At 36.7% G+C, this 20,149-nt stretch overlaps 1 protein-coding gene across 1 annotated transcript in view; it reads right to left on the reverse strand.

Moving 5' to 3' along the window:
- Positions 1 to 958: 958 nt before the first annotated feature.
- banp (BTG3 associated nuclear protein) overlaps positions 959 to 20,149 on the reverse strand; it is a 65,772-nt gene continuing 46,581 nt past the window's right edge. Inside the window, exons 12-13 of the mRNA XM_016277753.1 lie at positions 10,100 to 10,240; positions 959 to 1,878 (exon numbers count right to left, since the gene is read on the reverse strand). Coding sequence (XP_016133239.1) covers positions 1,768 to 1,878; positions 10,100 to 10,240 — 252 coding nt within the window. The 3' untranslated portion in view covers positions 959 to 1,767. The remainder of the gene's footprint in view (positions 1,879 to 10,099; positions 10,241 to 20,149) is intronic.

The raw sequence follows: 20,149 nt of genomic DNA on the forward strand, positions 1-20,149 counted from the left end.
TTCTGATTATCTATTCAAATTCTATTTATTAATTCTTTTAATTTAATTTGATCATTTTATTAAAAAAAAACTGTTCAACCCTGTTATCTTGTGTCATTTAAGCTCAGAAATGTTCTTCACATTATATTCAAGAGATTGGCATAATTTTTTGACTGCATGGTTCTTTTTTAAACTCTGTATTCTCATACATCCGTGTTTCATTTTAGTTAGGCTTATATTGGACCTGTCAAGCTCAAAAGTTCAACTCTGTTGTGGACAAAAACAAATCAGTGATCAACCTCTTGCTGGAAAAATATTGTTCTTCTTGCACAAAGCACAAAAATAATGACTTTATTCAATATTTTGCACAAATCTTCAACCCCACAATATTTTTAATGTAACAGGGTTGACACAAAACATGTTTTGAAAGAGAACTAGCATTTTGTTTTAAATTAAAAGTTCACGGAACCCTGAAACGGAGTCAGAATTAACTCATTTATCTATTTAAGTTATAGGCCCATGTCTATCAATTTCAAAGTTCCTGTGACAGGGTTGAAAAATTGACAGCTTTAAGGTTAGAGTACGTAACAATAAACAACTATGTGTAATTTGTAAAGCTATTATCACATATTTGGGGTAATAATTTACGAATCAGCTACTGAAAACACTATTTGTTGACTACTAATCTGAATTTTAAAAAAAATGTCAAAGAAATTTTAAAATCTAATTTGACATTTTGAAATCAAATGAATCAAGATGATGTTAAAAACTGTGATTGCTTCCAGTTTCATTTCAGTTTGACGTTTATGTGAGCTGTGCTTCAATACATCAATACATTATTGACAATCACTTTCTGCAGAAATTTTGCTAATGTTGTCTGGCAGATTGTAATTTGTTACTCGAGACACTATTTCAAAACAAAGGCAATTTATTCAGTTTTAACAAATACTTCATACACAAATATATGTATATATATATATATATATATATATATATGAAAAAGTACATATTTTATATACTACATTAACACAGTTCACTGTCGTCATTTTCCTGTGTATTCATAAACTGCCCTACAAAAGCGCCACAAAACTTTCAGTAGTTTATTTTTTTCTGTACAATAAACAAAAAATATTTAGACTAACCATTATGAAAACAAATTGATAATTAATGAATGAAGACAGGCGGCCCTCAAATAAACCCCCAGATCTTCACCAATACAAACACACACACACGCACACAAAATTCACAAAAGGATTGCAAAACGAAAAAATGGTTTATAGCATATTTTAAACTGCTGCTTTTTTGAAATATCATATAAGCAAAAGTCTACAAAGTGTGATGCTCATATACTAAAAATGACACTTGTGACCGGTTTATACCCAGTAACTCGACCGTCCGCTCGAATCTTCAGTGAAACATGCTTGTTCCTTGCGCATGAGGTACTTCAGATAGACCGGAGAGGAAAAAGCCTTCTGTTCTTTTCTGTTTTGTTCAGTGCCGGAGAGATCGAATGAGCCAGCGATGAAGCCAGCATTGCTTATACATTACCAAGTAGACTGGACGCCGTGACTGTTTTTGGTGGGACGGCCAGTAGTTTCCATACGAGCTGACATGTTACAACAAATTGCATTTGTTTCACTTGGAATTAGTTGAAAATTGTTGACTGACGGCTGTGGTTTTGGTAGATAATTTGAGTTTGAGTGGCCACGCTCCTCGGGTTCGCCCTCTCCTTGACGCTTTAGCCGAATATCTTTGTTTACGCACACGTGAGAAGTTTGCACGAGCGACTCAAGTGCCTGGCATCTGAATCTGAACCACCTCTCCGTTCTCGGCTTGCTGGAGCTGAATGGCCTCCTTCACGTCCATCTCTGCCTGCAGCGCTGGAGTCAGAGCTTCAGCCTGAGAACCAAAAACAGTGAATGTGTCATTTTTTTGTCATTAGAAAACCAAATGCATCTGCAACAATGATTGCTTCAAACAGGTTTTCTGAACATTTCCTCCATCTGTTCAACCTCAAATTCACACCACTGGATGAAATATTAGAGCTAATTTTACCATGTCGACCTGATCCTTGAAAACCATAAACAAACTATGCAAGGACAAAAGTTCACATGCAGGATAAACATGGTCTGTGCTAACTGCAATGTATTTCGTGCAGTGAATTATGAATTTTATTAATTGTGAGAAAAAGAAAAAAAGTCACATGAAATAAAGTTGCCTAACCCTAACTGGGAAAAAAATATAAATTTAATTTATAAAAACTTATATACATGTTTGTTTGTTTTTTTGCTGAGACGATTCTACCACAATATGTTTTTTGTGAAATTTTGTATTTAAACAAAATTTTGTATTTAAAAAAAGTGGAAATTCAGCTTTGCATCACAGGAATAAATTACATTTTGAAATATATTACAATAGAAATGAGTTATTTTACATTGTAATGTATTTGACTGTATTTTTTAATCAAATAAATGCAGCCTTGTTAAACAAAACAATCTTCTTTCAAAAACATAATAAATGTGATAATAAATGTGGTTTCTTATCAGTTGGCCCATATGGGAAAAATACAAAATAAATGAATAAGAATTACAAAATTAAAAAGTAAATAAAAAAATATTAAACAGGTATTTTAATTTTACACATACATAAATACATATGTTTTAAATAATACATTTATTTAAATAAATCTTAATTAAAAAAATTTTCCCCCTGATGTTCAGTAATGTTCTTATATTTTTTTATTTATTTTAAAATAGAGATATGATATTTGCAGCAAGTGTAAAATACCTGATATATAGGACGTTGACCAAACAGCTGAATACTACATTAACTCATAGTGACAGTGTATCTTGGATGGAAACACCCAAATGGATTCTTGGCATTAAAGAAACAACATTGAATGGAAATGTCTGTCTGCAACACGTTCTGAAACGTCTGTTTGATTAAGATACCATATATAATCGAATCACTGTCAGTCAGCTGATACACATCTATCGCCGCACGGTATATCCCGTCATTCGCCCAGGCTTAATACGTCGCGCTTTACCATATTAATGGAGGCAGTGAAAGCAGACAAATACAACGCTGACAGGTGTACAGATTGATACAATGAAAACAAAGACCAAGACAACAACAAGAGATGGAAAACTAGGAGGAAAGTAAAGGGTCAGATGAAGGCTACACTTTATCTCAGTCGTCGAAATGAAAACACTCCCTCAAAAAAAAAAGAAGGGTAGAGGGAATGATGCAGGGGGAGACAAGGCAGGATGAGTCACTTCAGAGTATGAGCAGTGAGTCATTTCTTCCTCAACACACGCCAGAGGAACAGACCGCACACCTGCACGGTGCAAAGCTCACTGTACTCAAAGGCCTGGCCCCCAAGTGCAAAGACTCTTAAAACACAGCCCGCCTGATACGAGACACTCACGGCCTGTGCTTTTCATCTGAGGTGCTAAGTGTAAACTCCTCAGGGGCCGATTTCCTGCGGCTCCACAAGAGGGCACTCATTAGAGCCAATGATTGAATCGCTCAAAAGCATCAGTTTCAAACAGCCCTGAGTAAGTGAGCTGACACTTCTGTCGGACTGCACAGAGAACAGAGCTTCCTGGCCGGAAACATCTCCTTACTTTCGACCATTTGTTTTATCTGTGGCGATCCAGTGTGCGATATGGAAGCTATTAAATGAAAAAAATGAAGGGGTGTGCTCATGAAAAATGGCTGTAAACACTACCACATGTTTTGTGCGGCAGATGAGAGCGATTGAAATAATCCTGAAACTCACATAGGAAGAAGCGTCGTGACCACAGGATGGAGGTTGATGCCAACGGGGGATCTGAGCATCATATGTGAGACGCAAGAAGACGGCTGCCTGAAATCATTCAGCTTGAAATGAAATGATTCAAGTGAATAAGTTGACCAATTATTAAGCTTTACTATAGTTTAAAGCAGTGGTCGCCAAGCGCAGCTCTGCTTTGTTTACAGCGGTAAACAAGGAAACGCTATATTGCGGTCGGTTCATGCCGGTCGGTTCATAAGCAGTGCTGTTCATGTCCGCGGGTTGAAGCGACCCCAATAGCGTGATATTTAGTCTCTGGAATGTGAATTTGACTGGAAAATCCCCGCCGAAAAACGTGTATTTTACCCCCGAATGCGATTTTTACAGGGAACACCCCTCGAAACGAGATTGGACTAGTTTTATTGCGAACACCTGGCAACCCTGTTCATAAGCGCCAAATGCTGTCAGAGAGTGCGTCTCATTCAGACCTGCTGGTTTTGTTTCGCGCAGATGTTTTATGTAGCAAATAACGGTCGGTTCATAAGCAGTGCTGTTCATGTCCGCGGGTTGAAGCGACCCCAATAGCGTGATATTTAGTCTCTGGAATGTGAATTTGACTGGAAGATCCCCGCCGAAAAACGTGTATTTTACCCCCGAATGCGATTTTTACAGGGAACACCCCTCGAAACGAGATTGGACTAGTTTTATTGCGAACACCTGGCAACCCTGTTCATAAGCGCCACCTGCTGTCAGAGGCAAATAGCCAATAAATACATTTGGTTACACTTTACTCGAAGGGGTGTGCATAAGACTGACATAACACCTTCATAATCATGACATGACACATGAAGGGTTTTTATGCATATTTATGACAACTGTCATTAAGTGTCATTCGCTCAATTATGTCATTTTTAATGCAAAGATGACAAAACGCGATTGGACTAGTTTTATTGCGAACACCTGGCAACCCTGTTCATAAGCGCCACCTGCTGTCAGAGAGTCTCATTCAGACCTGCTGGTTTTGTTTCGCGCAGATGTTTTATGTAGCAAATAAATAACACCTAAAGTCAGACTGTTTTTGTTTTAAATCCTGAAATGAATCTAAATCGAATCAAAAACAACTGCCCGTGCAGATCGGGATTAAAATGCATTGGTTGCCTCTCATTTCAAATGGCTAGATATTTTTGTTTAAAGCCATGTTTTATGTAGCAAATAAATAACACCTAAAGTCAGACCATTCTGTTTTTGTTTTAAATCCTGAAATGAATCTAAATCGAATCAAAAACAACTGCCCGTGCAGATCGTGATTAAAATGCATTGGTTGCCTCTAATTTCAAATGGCTAGATATTTTTGTTTAAAGCCAGTTTGTTTGTTATAAAAGCAAATAGCCAATAAATACATTTGGTTACACTTTACTCGAAGGGGTGTGCATAAGACTGACATAACACCTTCATAATCATGACATGACACATGAAGGGTTTTTATGCATATTTATGACAACTGTCATTAAGTGTCATTCGCTCAGTTATGTCATTTTTAATGCAAAGATGACATTGTTTGAGATGTCTTTGTTATGGGCTATGGTTAGGGGTAGGGTTAGGTTAGGGTTAGGTCAAATAATGTCATATTTGCATTAAAAATGACATAACTGAGCGAATGACACTTAATGACAGTTGTCATAAACATGCATAAAACCTCCTTCAAATTCATGACATGTGTCATGTCATGATTATGAAGGTGTCATGTCAGTCTTATGCACACCCCTTCAAGTAAAGTGTTACCATACATTTGCTTAAAAATCAGTATCAGTATCAGAATCCAATTTGCTAGTTAAAATAAAAAAAGAAAGAAAGAAAAGAAATTCTGAATCAGCTATGATCGGCGCATCACTAATTAAAATACTAAGTAAAAGGCCTCAAATTTGAAGTACAATCTGGGATGTCTTTTTCTATCAATTATTCAATAGGTAGATCTTGTCTTTCATAAAGGCCGAGGTCAGGGATCTTGGGCCTAAAAAGGTTGGTGACCACTGGATGTCATTTCCTGGCTTCTTAGCTCCCCAAGTAGGTTGCAATGGGTCAATAAAGTAAAAATGTAATTATTTTTATTTTTATTTACCTAATTTCTTACCTGATGTCCACTATTAGTTTTTTATTTATTTATCTTTTTGTGATCATGATATTTTATTTTTGTCCCTGATGTCCACTTAATATGCACTTAAAACATTTATTTAAATTCCCTTGAATTTTCCCTTAGATCCACTAATGTTCTTTTGATGTTCGTTTGTTTGAATGTTTTTGTTATTATTATATTTTATTTTGTCCATGATGTCCACTTAAAATTCACTAAAAACAATTATAAACTTCACTAAAAAAATAAAATAATTTTTTTAATCTTTCCCATTAGTATTACTTATTTAATTTTTTCAATTATTACTATTATTTTTTTTTATTTATTTATATATATTTTTGTAATTATTAGATTACATTTTTGGCCCTAATATCTACCTAAAATTCACGTACTTACCTACTTATTTATTTTTTATTTACTTGAATTTTTCCCTGAGGTCCACTAATGTTCTAAAGTTTTTATTTATTTTTTTGTAAATCATTATATTTTATGTTTGTCCCCAGTGTCTACTTAAAATCCAAATATATGGTATGTAAGTAAGTACGTATTTATTATTTTATTTGTTTTTCTCACTGAGGTTCATTTCTACTCTTAATAAATGTTATTAAAATATATAATTTCATTTCTTTTTTCATTGCTGTTTTTTGACACGCTCTCCAACTAAATACGACTATGAATATGACAATTACAGCCACTCAGATTATATTTGATCTTTAATACACAGCTCTGTGGAGCAGGAATTTGGACCAATAGGATCTCACTGTGGGTGTGGCTATGACATTTTACTGTGGGTGTGGCTACAATTAAAAAAATGGATGAAAAATCGAATCACAGCTGTGACTAGTTGAGACTGGTTAGGGTTTCAAATCAAATTGATTTATTTCTGTATGCATGTATGTAGACACTCCACCTATTTTTTTTTATGAAAATATATGAAATACATAATATCCTTATGCAGAATGTCCTTTAAGAGAAAATGTTATTTTAAATTTTGATTTAAAAAAAATAGAGCAAGATATTAAACATGCAAGAATTGATTTACATGTAAACAAATTTCCCACCAAATAATTTCTCCAAAAACAGCAGGTAGTTTTTCAGTTTTCTAACTTCAGCACAGCTCCACTGAGTGAGTTCATGCCATAATCCATAATCCTCTGACAGCGGTTTATTTTATCCCCGTGTCACACTGACAGGTGGTTTGTCACAAAGCGGCAGTGATCTATAATCGATTCGCAGAGATTTACTCACTTGATTACGTCAAATGTTGTGCATGCTGTGCTCTGTTCAAGCATCAAAGCCCATTAACAACTTTCCAACAGCTTTGATGTGTACAGTATAATTGCAGAGCCAATTTGGAAGGAGTCCAGACCACCAAGGAAAGCAACAAGTGAGGCTAGAGGTAAATCGAAGACCATCTGATGGGGTCTGGGTACGCAGGCAATCATCAGGCCGTTCCCACAAACTGCTTTCTGGGGTTTGCTACAGCTCGCCTAGACACTACATATTTGAAGGTTGGCCAAAACGCAAGTGTGTGTATCAGTGAAAGAAAGAAAGAGGGAAAGAAAGATGCAGGTCACTCAGATAACAAGCCGTACAACAAATCTGGCCCAGATACAGCACATCCAATCAACGAATGCACTTCAAAGAGAGGAAGGGGAACATTTGTTTGTTTTTTATGGCCTCTGTTTACAGCAGAGTATAGAGAAGGGGGAGGGGCTGAAAGATAAGAGGTCTTGGTGATGTCATCGGTAAAGGAAAGTCGTTTCAGGGGCGGAGCAAGTGATGTCATTTTACTGAAAGATGACGTTTTTTTTTTTGATGAATTAATGATGAATCGTGCACAAAGTGTATTAACAAAGCAAATTGAAAAAAGTACTTATTTTAAGCAGGAAATGCCCTTTAAGACTATTTAAACCATAAGCGCCCAAAGGTCTAAAGAGGTTTTAGTTGTACCAGCTTAACCACTTTAAAGGGCAACTGTGGTAAAGGCCTCGTCCTCCTCCCTGTTACCAAATAGCTCACATTCCCGCGCTCACAAAAGCCATACTGGGGGTGCGTGCTAGTGCCGTAAGTGTCTGTGGAGTGCTTGAGAACACATTTTTAAAAAATGTAAGAGGGATGTTCACAACAAAGGGCTTTGAAATGTTTGATGTTCATATTGTTGATTTTACAGGTTTTTTTGCTTCAGTATTTTGACTTTCAGAGAAAATATTTTAATTTTGTCAATATGTCATTATATTCATTCGTTATAGTCCATTTCACTCAATTTTATTTGATGATAATGTGCAAAACTGACCCAAAAAAAAACATGTGTCAAACAGGAACAGTCCAAACTTAAAATATCCACAGGGTTCCTACTCTTTTGGTTCAGTGTCTTATGATTTTTCAATACTATTTTTTGATAAACTAAATTGCTCATTATAAAAATGTCATGATTTTTAAAGCTTTTACTCATTTTTCTATCCAATTACATTTACATTTAGTCATTTAGTAGTTGCTTTTATCCAAAGCGACTAACAGATAAGGACAATAGAAGCAATCAAAACCAACAAAAGAGCATTAAACCAACAACAAAAAAACATTAAAAAAATTAAATTAAATATTTAAGTGCTAAAAAATGTTCATTAAAGAAATGCATTACTTATCAATGGTTTTCCATTAGATTTTAATGTTAATTTTTATTTATTATATAAATCACACTTTATTTTTCTAATTTCCAGGTTTTCCTTGACCTTGGCAATTTTGAAATGTATAAATAGTGTATTTTTAATATCTTGCCGTGTTAATGATATACATTACAGTGCCAACTGTATACATTCAAGGAATAGTTCACCCATAAATGAAAATTAGATGAGTTTGTTTCTTCATCTGAACAGATTTGGAGAAATGTAGCATTACATCACTTGCTCACCAATGGATCCTCTGCAGTGAATGGGTGCCGTCAGAATGAGAATCCAAACAATCCAAACATAATTCAGAACTCTTCCTCCAGTGAAAAAGTCCATCTTCTTTTGTAGTATCACATCAAAATCCACTGACATATTTGTTTAGAAGTTTTTTTTTTGCTTGTAAACAGTGCTTGATCTGTGCAGATTTCTCTCTTGATTCAGATGAGACGACTTTTTCACTCGAGAATGCGTTATGAATTATGGACTTGTATTTTAACCAGAAGCAACAGTTTAAAGCTAAAAATGCCTTAATGAAGAGCTTTTCTCTTCACACGATGTTAATTGGGGATTGGAGTGGTGTGGATTATTGTGATGTTTTTATCAGCTGTTAGGACTCTCGTTCTGACGGCACCCATTCACTGCAGAGGTTACATTGGTGAACAAGTGATGTAATGCTACATTTCTCCAAATCTGTTCAGATGAAGAAACAAACTCATCTTGGATGACCTGAATACATTTTCAGCTTAATTTCATTTTTGGGTGAACTATTCCTTTAATTCAAACTATTTTATTGTCACAGTTTTTGATCTCGCCACAAAATTTTGCCAACCAAAATTTGACCCACTAATTTCACATAACGAGGTTTAACACTGATTGTTCTTTGTTTCGCATTAAAAAAAGTTGTTCTTCTCCAAAGACAGAAACGTAAAAGCAGATGTCAAATATGCAAGTCAAATTGTGCCTGCGCTGCTCAACCCTAGCTTGAAGCCTCACATGAATCAAACACGTGAGTTCAGCTGGGGAAATGTGGTGACCTGTAATGACTGTCGAACCTCTAAATGTGTTTGAATATGCGTGCACGCCATATCACGGCTCCGAAACGCCGTAACGGCATCATAGGGAAGTGATTAGAGTAAAAACACACATCATGTTGAAAACTTGATGTAGTGCATGAGATGGAAAAGAAGGATAAAAATGAGAAAATAGACAGGGAGGAAAAGGACAACTAAGGGCTATTTATTATTCCGAGGAAAAACAAACTGATCTGGGTTGCTGATTAGCCCGAAAGTGAGAGCGAAGAGCAGGTTAAAATCACTGCCTACGATGTCTAGAAAGAACACATGGTGAGAGAGCGAGTTTGACTATACATATTGGTCACTACGTCACCCAGCGGCATTGGTGCATTCGGTAGTCATTTTGAGACAGAAAACACTCCTCCCTGAAATAAAACGGCTGTACGCCACAGACAATGTTGACAACATTGATGAAAACATTATTACAGTAAGTTGTGTTTGTGTGTGTGACTGTGTTTTTGGCTTATCTCACTTGTACTGTGCCGGTGTGGTCGGTCACTGTTCCCAGCTGGACGTATTGCACCTGAATATCATTACCCTGGAGTGGAGACGCGTCAACCCCGCCGGTCCCGTCGGTCGACGCCACTGCGATGAGCTGCGGTCCTCTTAGAACCTAAGAAATAGGTGGGAAAAATTAGAAACATTAGCACTATGCTAACATTTGAGGAAACAACTAGGTCAAACTACGCCGAATGCTTATTTATCTGTGGGAAAGCGCTCTAGACACAACACAACTGCTAAATTTCCCAACATGGCTACATGGTTGTAGTAAGAATCATTCCTAAGTGACGATGTGACTAATTTCGGTAACTAATGCTGTCTTACATGTGAGCGGTGTGACTGTCAAATTGGAGTCAGACAGTAAAATGCAGTGCAAGCTGTTCTCTAAACTACCAGCACAAATATTCTTCATATGAAGAATCAAAACAATCAGATGAGCTCCAAATCATCGTCCGTTCAAATTTCATGTCGCTAAGCTTTCTGGGTATGCGGTTACTTTTGCAATGATTGTCTTTTATATTGAGATGTGCATCAGTGTGGTTATTGTTAACTATAACTAAAATTAAAACTATTACAAATGTTTTTTGGAAATTGAAATAAAGCTGAAATAAAGTATTAAATGAGAAGCTTAAGTATTAAAGTATTTAAAGAACATATGTTGCTTTGCCAAATAACGGAGATAAAATTTACGTACTAAAATTACTAAAACAGAAACACTGAAGCTACTTGAACCAGTTCTTTTTGTATTAGGATCTAAATAAGAGTGACAATGTCAAACTGAAACAGATAACTTCACAAAAAAAATATATATATTTTTAATAAATCAATAAAAACTCAAAAAAATAGTTTTTCAGGACCTTTCTTAATTTATCCTTAATTACATTCTTAATTTACTTTATTTATTTAAACAATTTTTTTTCTAGGTCTGGAAATTACAATCATCTTTTTTTATATTTAGTCACAGTAATAGCTACAATAAATATTGAAATATTTTGCAGAGCTTTTTGATTGTATTAAACAAATGCAATCATCTGTTTGTGTTTTCCACTGAATGGTAGTTATTCTCTAACGCTGCTTCTAGGATCAAATTTTCCTCAAATTGTTATTTATGAGTGGAAGGTGAGATACTGATGATAATTTGATTTTAATATGGAAATGATATACATTCATGATTATCTAAGTATGTTCCAATACCTTGTGTAAATGAATCATTGTGCTTTCCTTTCTAAAACTATTACCGCTTTCTTCCTTCCTTCAATCCACACTGATTGTTCCTTTCTAACTTTCCCCAGCATATCCATCATCCCATTGTTTAAACAAAATTACATTTCTCACGGTTTACATTTTAATCTGCTAATGTTTCCACTCGTTCTATAGCTTATGCAACTGCCTGTCATAAACCTCACTAATGTGCACCTGTTTTCAGCTCTTCTTTTCACAACGTCAGAAAGTTCAAAAGTCCAACATTGCATACAGTATGCAAACAATGTCAAATGAGTAGGAAGTCCAGTACTAAGTATTTACAATACAGTAGGCGAACAACATCTGGATGATGTACAACATCTGCTGGATTCTGTAGTATGCAACTTTGAGACACTTTGCTATCCCATAAAGCAACACATAGCTGAAGCCGTATGATTTGAAAAGCCAAGAGAGAAAAAATAATTTTTTCATCAAGAAGTCAAAGTCAAACACACTATGATAGTTCATCGATTCGGACGTAGCCCAAAGGGAGGCATTGTTTTCCATTCTCATAGTAACAGGCCAATCAGGATTGTCAGAATGCATTTTGTTTGCTGCGAGTCATCAAGCAACTGTTTCAGGATTTAAAGAGCAGATCATATGGGTTTTTAAAAAAGATCTCTTTTGCCGTTTATAACGTAGCTATCCTTAAATGAAAACAATCTGCAAAGTTGTTAATCAAAAAAGTGCACGATAAATAAAGATATTGTCTCTCAAAAGAGAGAGTCGATTCTGAATCGCCTTAACGAGTCGTCATATTTTCGTATCTTTTGCCTGTTACCGGTATACGTCACTGGGTAACACATTTGCACAATCCCCGCCTGCCCGCGAGTCTGACCTGCCCACAAACACTTCCGTCAGAACTTGCTTGGAACGAACCATTTAGAAATCATTGGCAAATTACTCTAATATTAAATGTATATTCTGAGAAAATTACAATGTTTTCTGACCTTAGATGCATTTAAACCTGTTGTGGACTCTAACACAATATTAGGACACTTTAAAATACCATATGACCTGCTCTTTAAAGGTGCAAAACTATATGATATAATATAAAACTGAGCGCTTGAATGCTCTTGCTTGATTGCCAAGTCTGAAATTTCGATCTGGCGTTCAAGTGGTGTTGCAAACCTAATTGAAATCAAGCCAGGGATTTACTACATCCAAACGCTCACCATAACAGCCCCATGGAAGGCCTAGTTTCCAGCTGAGCTCTCACAAACACATCTCCATCCCCTGCCAACTCATCGCAAAACAGGCACATAAAAGCAAAAACACTTGCATGTTAATGCATGATCGCATACGCTCGCACATCGTGTTTGAATGCCCGAACACATTGATTACACATCATCTGACCACTAAAGGCACTCTGATGTGGTCACAATGGTTTTGGATCCTCCGGCTTCCCTTCAATTACTGGAGCTAGTCTTCAACCTGAACTGTGAGTCAGTAATTTCTCGATTGCAGCAGTTGACCGTTTCCACATGCACGGCGTTCATTCAAAAACGGCCATGTGGGATAGAATTTAAATGAAACGTGAACTTCAGACTAAACACTAAACGTTAATCATTACAACTCTGCTGTGACTCCATGTGGTGACACCTCTCCGGTTCGTCTTGACAACATCAGCGCCTCAGAGCACAGTGTGGGCATAAACAATCAAATCTGAGTCTCCCGAGTGGGAACAGAACTGCCATGCACTCCCAATTAGGAGAAAGAAAATCTGCTGCGCTGCATAAAAATCCCACAATAACCCCAATTTCAGATCCAGTTCGCCCCCACCCCGGATTCTAGCGCAGACGATGACTTTGAAGTCGTGAGTCAGTGGCATGCTTAGATGCCCACCATGTCTCCAACGGCATGGAGAAAAGATGCCAATTTCGCCACAACGACTCCTTTTTTCGAATAGAAGATAATGCTGCCAGTCGAATCATGGGGTAATAATTAGAGTGTATGATTTTGGGTTGGTTTAAATGGGATGAAACATTGAAAAATGCATTTCATTCATACAGCGCCTTGAATACAGCTCTTCTATGACGAGCATTTTTGTACATTTTGAAATGGGGGTCCTGCTATCATGATGAAAAAAGCCTCATTAAAAAACAGTTTTGAAATCTTGAAAAGTCACATGGTGTGACTAGCATGCAGAAAAACAAAACAAAAACAAATTAAAAAAACAAAAACTATACAAAACAAAACAAAAAATCAATAAAAACTAAACAAAACCAATGACAAAAAACAAACAAACCAAACAAAACTACAAATAAACCCAAATAAAAAACTAACTATACAAAAACAAAAACAAAATAACAAAAACAAATCAAACAATGCAAAAATATAATAAATAATTAACAATAAAAGAAAAAAGGACTAGGCTAAACAAAACAAAAACAAACCAAAATTAACCAAACAAAAAACAGACAAACTAAAAACTTTTAAAATGTGAACACTTTTTGGAAAATAATGATTGTGTACACTCACTTGTGTGGCAGGTGCAAGGAAAATATGTTATTATTTTTACTTGATGGCTACACCACATGACAGTCACTGCATTAACATTTTGGTCAAAAATGGTATGAATGTTTTTTTTGAAAACCACATTAAACCATTTTCTTTATCATGGACACTTGTGTGTCACTGACTCATTTACTCTGGTAAACAAAGAATAGCATGATAACAACCGAAGGATGGCCCAGCAGGTCTTAAACACAAACACATGCACAAGCACAAGCACAGATATGCACACACAAACATCTGAAGTTATTGGGAACAAGAGTAATTCACAGCTGAGGGACGTCTTTTTACATTTCCCGTTTCTCATACCATCATTTATCTGAACCAGAAAACTGCAAAGACACACACAGGAGGCACCAACTTAAAACTTGGATACTTTCTCATGCAGACAATCATGAAAACAATCAAATAAAGCGTGCCGCTCACTGAGCATCCATATGACATTTTGAAACCATCCGTCAGGCCTAATAAAAGAAGGAAATGCACTTTTTCCGCATTAAAAAGTGCGTTCTGGGGATTTACCCGTTGAATAATACTTGTCAAAGGAAACACTGCTACAACAACTGGAATTTTAAAACTGCAAGAGAGGTTTGTTTGTATGCTCAGCTGTGCAACTTAACACAATGAGAGTTTTATGATGCTGGGAGAATGTCTGCGATCGGATAGCAATGTAAACCCGTTCTCATCGCTTGACTTCCGGGCCTCGCAACTGTTCTCAAGACAACTCTCCACTCCACCGAGCATGGGAACGTGGTTCCAACACAATCAAATAAAGTAAAGCTAATTCAAAACACGCATCACATCGGAGATGCTCTTGAAGTCGTCCAAAAGTCGCTACAGGTCTTGCCGAATTGTTACGAGGTGAAAATCCAGAGGCAAAGCAGTCATGATGTCACAACGTGCATTCGGAGTTGAACAGGTGTGTTCGCATGAGGTCTGCTGACTTTGACAGAAATTAAAGGCCTCATTTGAGACATTAGTTATCTGTGTTCTGTTTGTCATTAGCGAGTAAATCAAACTCTTAGAGGAAACAGAGTAAATAACCAAGCCAGTTGTTTGCCTTCTCGCTCATGGCTAGACTGAATTCACATTGAAAGGCATTTGAAACTGAAATGGATTGTGCCCTTTTCTCAAGGGTCTCCATGAGCTAACCTACCCCTGTGCCCAGACGGGTTTCTTTTGAAAACAGCAAACTTCAAATCTGCTATCTCTGTAGAGGCGAGCTGCCAAACAAAGAGTTTAAAAATTGGCAGAGCGAGTCGGGATTTGCTATCAGCTTGGGTTGATGGGACTAAAAGCAAACAAGGAACAACGAATAAATCTTTCTCTTATGTAGTAATGCTTTCAGCAGCAGAGTAGGACAGCAAACACATTGAGGAACTGGAGCAAAGACAACGAGGAACAAAACAACAGCAGCTTAATGCAAAAAACATTTAGTTTGGGGCCTTGCTGAAACAAAACAACCAACTGTGCAAACATGCCGTTCCTCCCAAACTAATTTTTCATTATTGCCGTTCTAGTGTCGTCCTCAGTGTGTACGATTCTTGACTAGCTATATGAAAATTGGTTAAGATCTACTAATAAGCTTGATGAAATCTGCATTCTTCGTCACGATTCGTTATGCAGGTTCCAAACAATTTTTTTGCACAGTTCAATAACTGTGTTGTGAAAGAGGTCAGTCTCCCAGCAACATTTACAGTTCCCTCATACCCTCAAGAGCTGTCAGTATGATGAAAAAAAGTCTCTCTGGAAAGGTAAACATTTCCGCCCAATTTCTACACAAGTCCAACAACTTGTGCATCTGGAGCGGGCCAGACCTAAGCCAGGACAGATGTGATCGCCTAACTGTTCTGAGAGACAGACAGAGAGAAAGAGGGCCAACAGGACATTGGACAAACTGAGTGAACCCCTTAAAACCTTCGGAGAGTCCTACATCACTTCTGCTGCAAAACCTCCCACAAACAGACAGAGGAACTTCAGAATAAAAAAACGGTTGTACAGTAAAGACGGGTCTAAATTTGTATCCAAATTTTGTTTCACCCCAACATTGAACACTATCTAATGAGGACATCTGCAGACATTTGAGCTCAACGGCTAATTCCTGTTTGATGAGTATGTGGTTGATACATTACAAAAAAGTCTCCACACAAACAAGCTAGTCTCATAAGATACAGTATTAGGCTTGTACGGGTGGTGCCATCACTAATATCTTCTTAAACCCCAAACTATCTTTTTATTTCATTCTTTAAAAGTCAAATTTGGAGGGCTGCCACCATCAACAGTACTGTATCCACACTAATTTAACATTGTCTTGAGCCTGGAAGCAGATATAATTTCTAGTGGATATTCAGTTCCAAATAATTAGGCATTGCATGACATCACTATTGTTGAAGCAATACAAGGTTTAGCTCAGTCATCATGAAATGCTCATGATGCTATTCCATGTGCTTCATTTGAAAATCACATGGCCATTCGTTGTGGCCAATCTAGACCTCCACACGTGTTATGCTCTTAGTAATGTTGAAGCAATGCAGGGTTTAGCTTAGTCATCACAAATGTTGGTAACATTTTTAATTTGTAACATTTGACATTGGCCATTGGTTCTGGACAATGATCTGACTTACTAATATGTGAGAATTGACGGAAAAGATGCTTGAAAGGAAAAAAGAAGGTATAGGAAAATAGCATGAAAGGAAGTTTAGGAAGCAGAAATGAAGCTTGGATGGAAGGATGGAAGCTCAGTAGGAAGGTAAGGATGCTTAGAAGGTAGGAAGAAAGTTTTAAACAAATGAAGGAACCTCAGGAGGCAGAAAAGAAGCTCAAAGTGAAAGAAGCTTAGGGCAGGAATGAAGACTGGAGGACAGAAACGAAGTTTAGAAGGATCTCTGAAGGAATGTAAGAAAGTTTGGAAGAAAGCTTGAAAGGAAAGATGCTCTTTGAGGAAACTTGAGACAGAAAAGAGGGAATTTCAGTAGGAGGTTGAGGAAGCTCTGAAGATATTTGAAAAGAAGCTTAAAAGAAAGGATACTTTGAAGGAAACTTTAGACAGAAAAGCTTGGAAAGAAGGAAGCTCAGTAGGAACTTGAGGAAGCTCTGAAGAAATTTGGAAGGAAGCTCAAAAGAAAGGATGCTTTGAAGGAAACATGAGACAAAAAAAGTTTGGAGGGAAGGAAGCGCAGTAGGAAGTTTGAGGAAGCTTTGAAGAAATTTGGAAGGATGCTCAAAAGAAAGGATGCTTCGAAGGAAACTTTAGACAGAAAAGAAGCTTGGAAAGAAGGAAGCTCAGTAGGAAGTTGAGGAAGCTCTGAAGAAATTTGGAAGGACACTAAAAAGGAAGGATGATTTGAAGGAAACATGAGAGAAAAGAAGCTTGGAGGGAAGGAAGCTCAGTAGAAAGTTGAGGAAGCTTTGAAGAAATTTGGAAGGACACTCAAATGGAAGGATGATTTGAAGGAAACATAAGACAGAAATTAAGTTCAGAGGGAAGGAAGCTCAGTAGGAAGGCGAGGAAGCTCTGAATAAGTTTGGAAGGAAGCTTAAAAGGAAGGTAAGGACATTTGGAATGGACAGCATGAAGATAGAAAGAAAGAACACTTGGAAGAACACAGGATGCACGGAAGGAAGCTTGGAAAACAGGAGACAAGCTAAGAAGGATGTTCAAATTAAGGTGTCAAGAAATGCTAGGAAATAAGGTACACTTTTTTTTACAGTCTCAACTTTTACTAATGGTTCAAACTGGCGGTTCAAACTGAGCCTCATCGTAACACATCGTACAAGTATGACTTCCATGACCGCATTGGTGGACAACCAAATGAAACAGCAATTTCACAATATTCTGTGAAAGTGAAGCTTTGCGGTTTCTCAAACTAATGGTTTGACTTCAAGCTGGATTGAAAAGAAACGAGAACAAAATATCTTCTAGAAAAATTAGCTTGACATCCTAATACTCAAATCGCTAACAACAACCTTAAATATGACCCCTGTGGAAGATTGAGATACTCCTCCTGTAGCCAAACCCATCTTTTACAGCATATCCAAGGAAAGGGATTAAACAGACCATGAACAATTCATACAACAGACACCCATCTATAAGACTCCTGATTCAAAGAGCAGACAGAATGACATAAATAACTCTATTTTACAACACATTTATCATCACGCAGATAACCCGAGCTGCAACGCTTGTTCTCGGGAACAAAAAAATAAAGCCTCAGTGTTAGTGTCAAAATGTCAAGTCTTTTCTTCGTGTTGTCTTCATGATGTTTCTAATTATACTGCTGATTTGACAGGCTATGGCGTATCACTCCATATGTTGTAAACTTGTAAAATATCTGCATGACCTTGAAACAAGCTCTGTGAGGAGACACAGAGTCCAGTCCCGCCTTCAAACCTCATGTTTTTCCTCCACGTTTTCAATGTTTCCAATGGAAAGCATCTCAGAGCAGCATAAATTTTCATGACTTGATGATTTTATTGCATCTTGTTCATCAAATGTTTTCACTGCATCCAACTGGCAGTAAAACAAGAGGTGAGATTCTCACGAAGAAGATTTGTTGTGTTAATGAGGACAGTCAAGCAATGTGATTGGTGCACTCAAGTGTCCACCGATGACAACACTTGCAGCAGGTCAATGAGAACTTGTCTCCATTAGACTACCAAGGGATTTATTTGTGAATATTTGTGAGAAGACCTCTGAATCCCTGCCATGTCCACATTAGCTTCCAGAACTCCAATATCATGACCCAAGACAGGCAAGAGCCTCAACAATGCTGTGAAATACAATCCCCTCCATTAGGACACAACAATCACTGGGATCGCAAAAACCCTTGGACCATTTTATTTAGAATTTAGAATGTTTTGTTTTATAACCAGAGGAAAATCCTTGTTGCAATAGAGGTAAAAAGGGTAAATTCATTTAGGAGCTCAAATTGGGACTAAAGCCTCAAGGTTGTGACAACAACTGGGCCTGAAGTTAAATCCTACAAAGATCCTACAGCAGGTACTTAATGGTTGCGAGCTCTGCGCACATCTGGTTTCAATACTGAGATAGAGGAAACTTGAAGTTCTGGATTGCAAATGGGCATAATTGCATACATACCAATATAAATATACACACATTTACAGAGGGAAAAAGTTACATCAATTGAACACACAGATGCGGCTTGTGAATGATATTCAAACTCCTGAGCACATTTTTGTCTTGTCCAAATTCAATAAAACGACAAATCCAAAAAAGCAGATTAGAAACAGATCACAGTAGTCTTTCCTAACTCTTTTTTACATTTGTTTGAATAAGCAGGCTTAGAACAAGTCTTAATTGGGTCTGGTTCTGGTGCAGTCTGTATTTGTAGTGCTCAATTTTAGATGTGCAGATAGTGCCAAAAATCTTACTATGTAAATGTAGCAGGCTACTTTCAAAACACTGTGCTGTTTGTTTGAGCGGCCCAGCATGCCAACTGCAGACTCAGTCAATGGTCTTTGGGGCAGGACTTTTATTTGATACTGTTAATGGTACATTTTAATCAGTTTGCTGGGGAATAAAATGGACTCAATGTACCAAACCGATAGGGTTGAGTATCGATACACATTTCCAGATTCGACTAGATTCAGATTGAATTACAATGTCCATTTTAAAACACAGGGTCTAAACTAAACTAAACTAATGCACAATTGCTATTTATGTGCATTTCATGTCTAAAACTGTTAAAATTATAACTCATGACCACTTCCTCTTTATAAGAGTATACATAGAGTATTCATTGATTCAGTAAATACAAAAAAGTTCTTTCATGAAACTCTAGATGGCGCAGGTCGATAGGTTCTAGGGCTGCCACTATTGACTATTTTGATTTTGATTAATCTATCGGCTAATTTATCGATTAATCTAAACGACTAATTTCCCCCCAAAAAATCAACCATTTTACTTAAGAATATTTTATTAAACCAAATGAAATCCAAATTTCTATGAAATCCTTTTTTTAAAGCAAAAGTAAAGTGCAGCATAGAGTGCAAGAAGCAAGTGTCCATCTCATAGTCCAAATCACTGAAATCAAAGTTCAGTATTATAGTGTAAGATAATAATACTAATAATAAAATTATAATCAAAAAAACACTTTTTAAAGGAGTATTTACCAGAAATGTTATTTACCAGAATTTATTTAGGAGAAAAATGTAAATGTGCAGTATTTCTGGAAAAAAAAAAAAAAATAAATAAAATAAAATCTATTAATTGGAGATGCTTTTGATTATTAAAATTTAATGGAAC

The sequence above is a fragment of the Sinocyclocheilus grahami genome, unplaced genomic scaffold (genome assembly GCF_001515645.1).
Source record: "Sinocyclocheilus grahami isolate Dianchi unplaced genomic scaffold, SAMN03320097.WGS_v1.1 scaffold115.1, whole genome shotgun sequence".
NCBI lineage: Eukaryota > Metazoa > Chordata > Actinopteri > Cypriniformes > Cyprinidae > Sinocyclocheilus > Sinocyclocheilus grahami.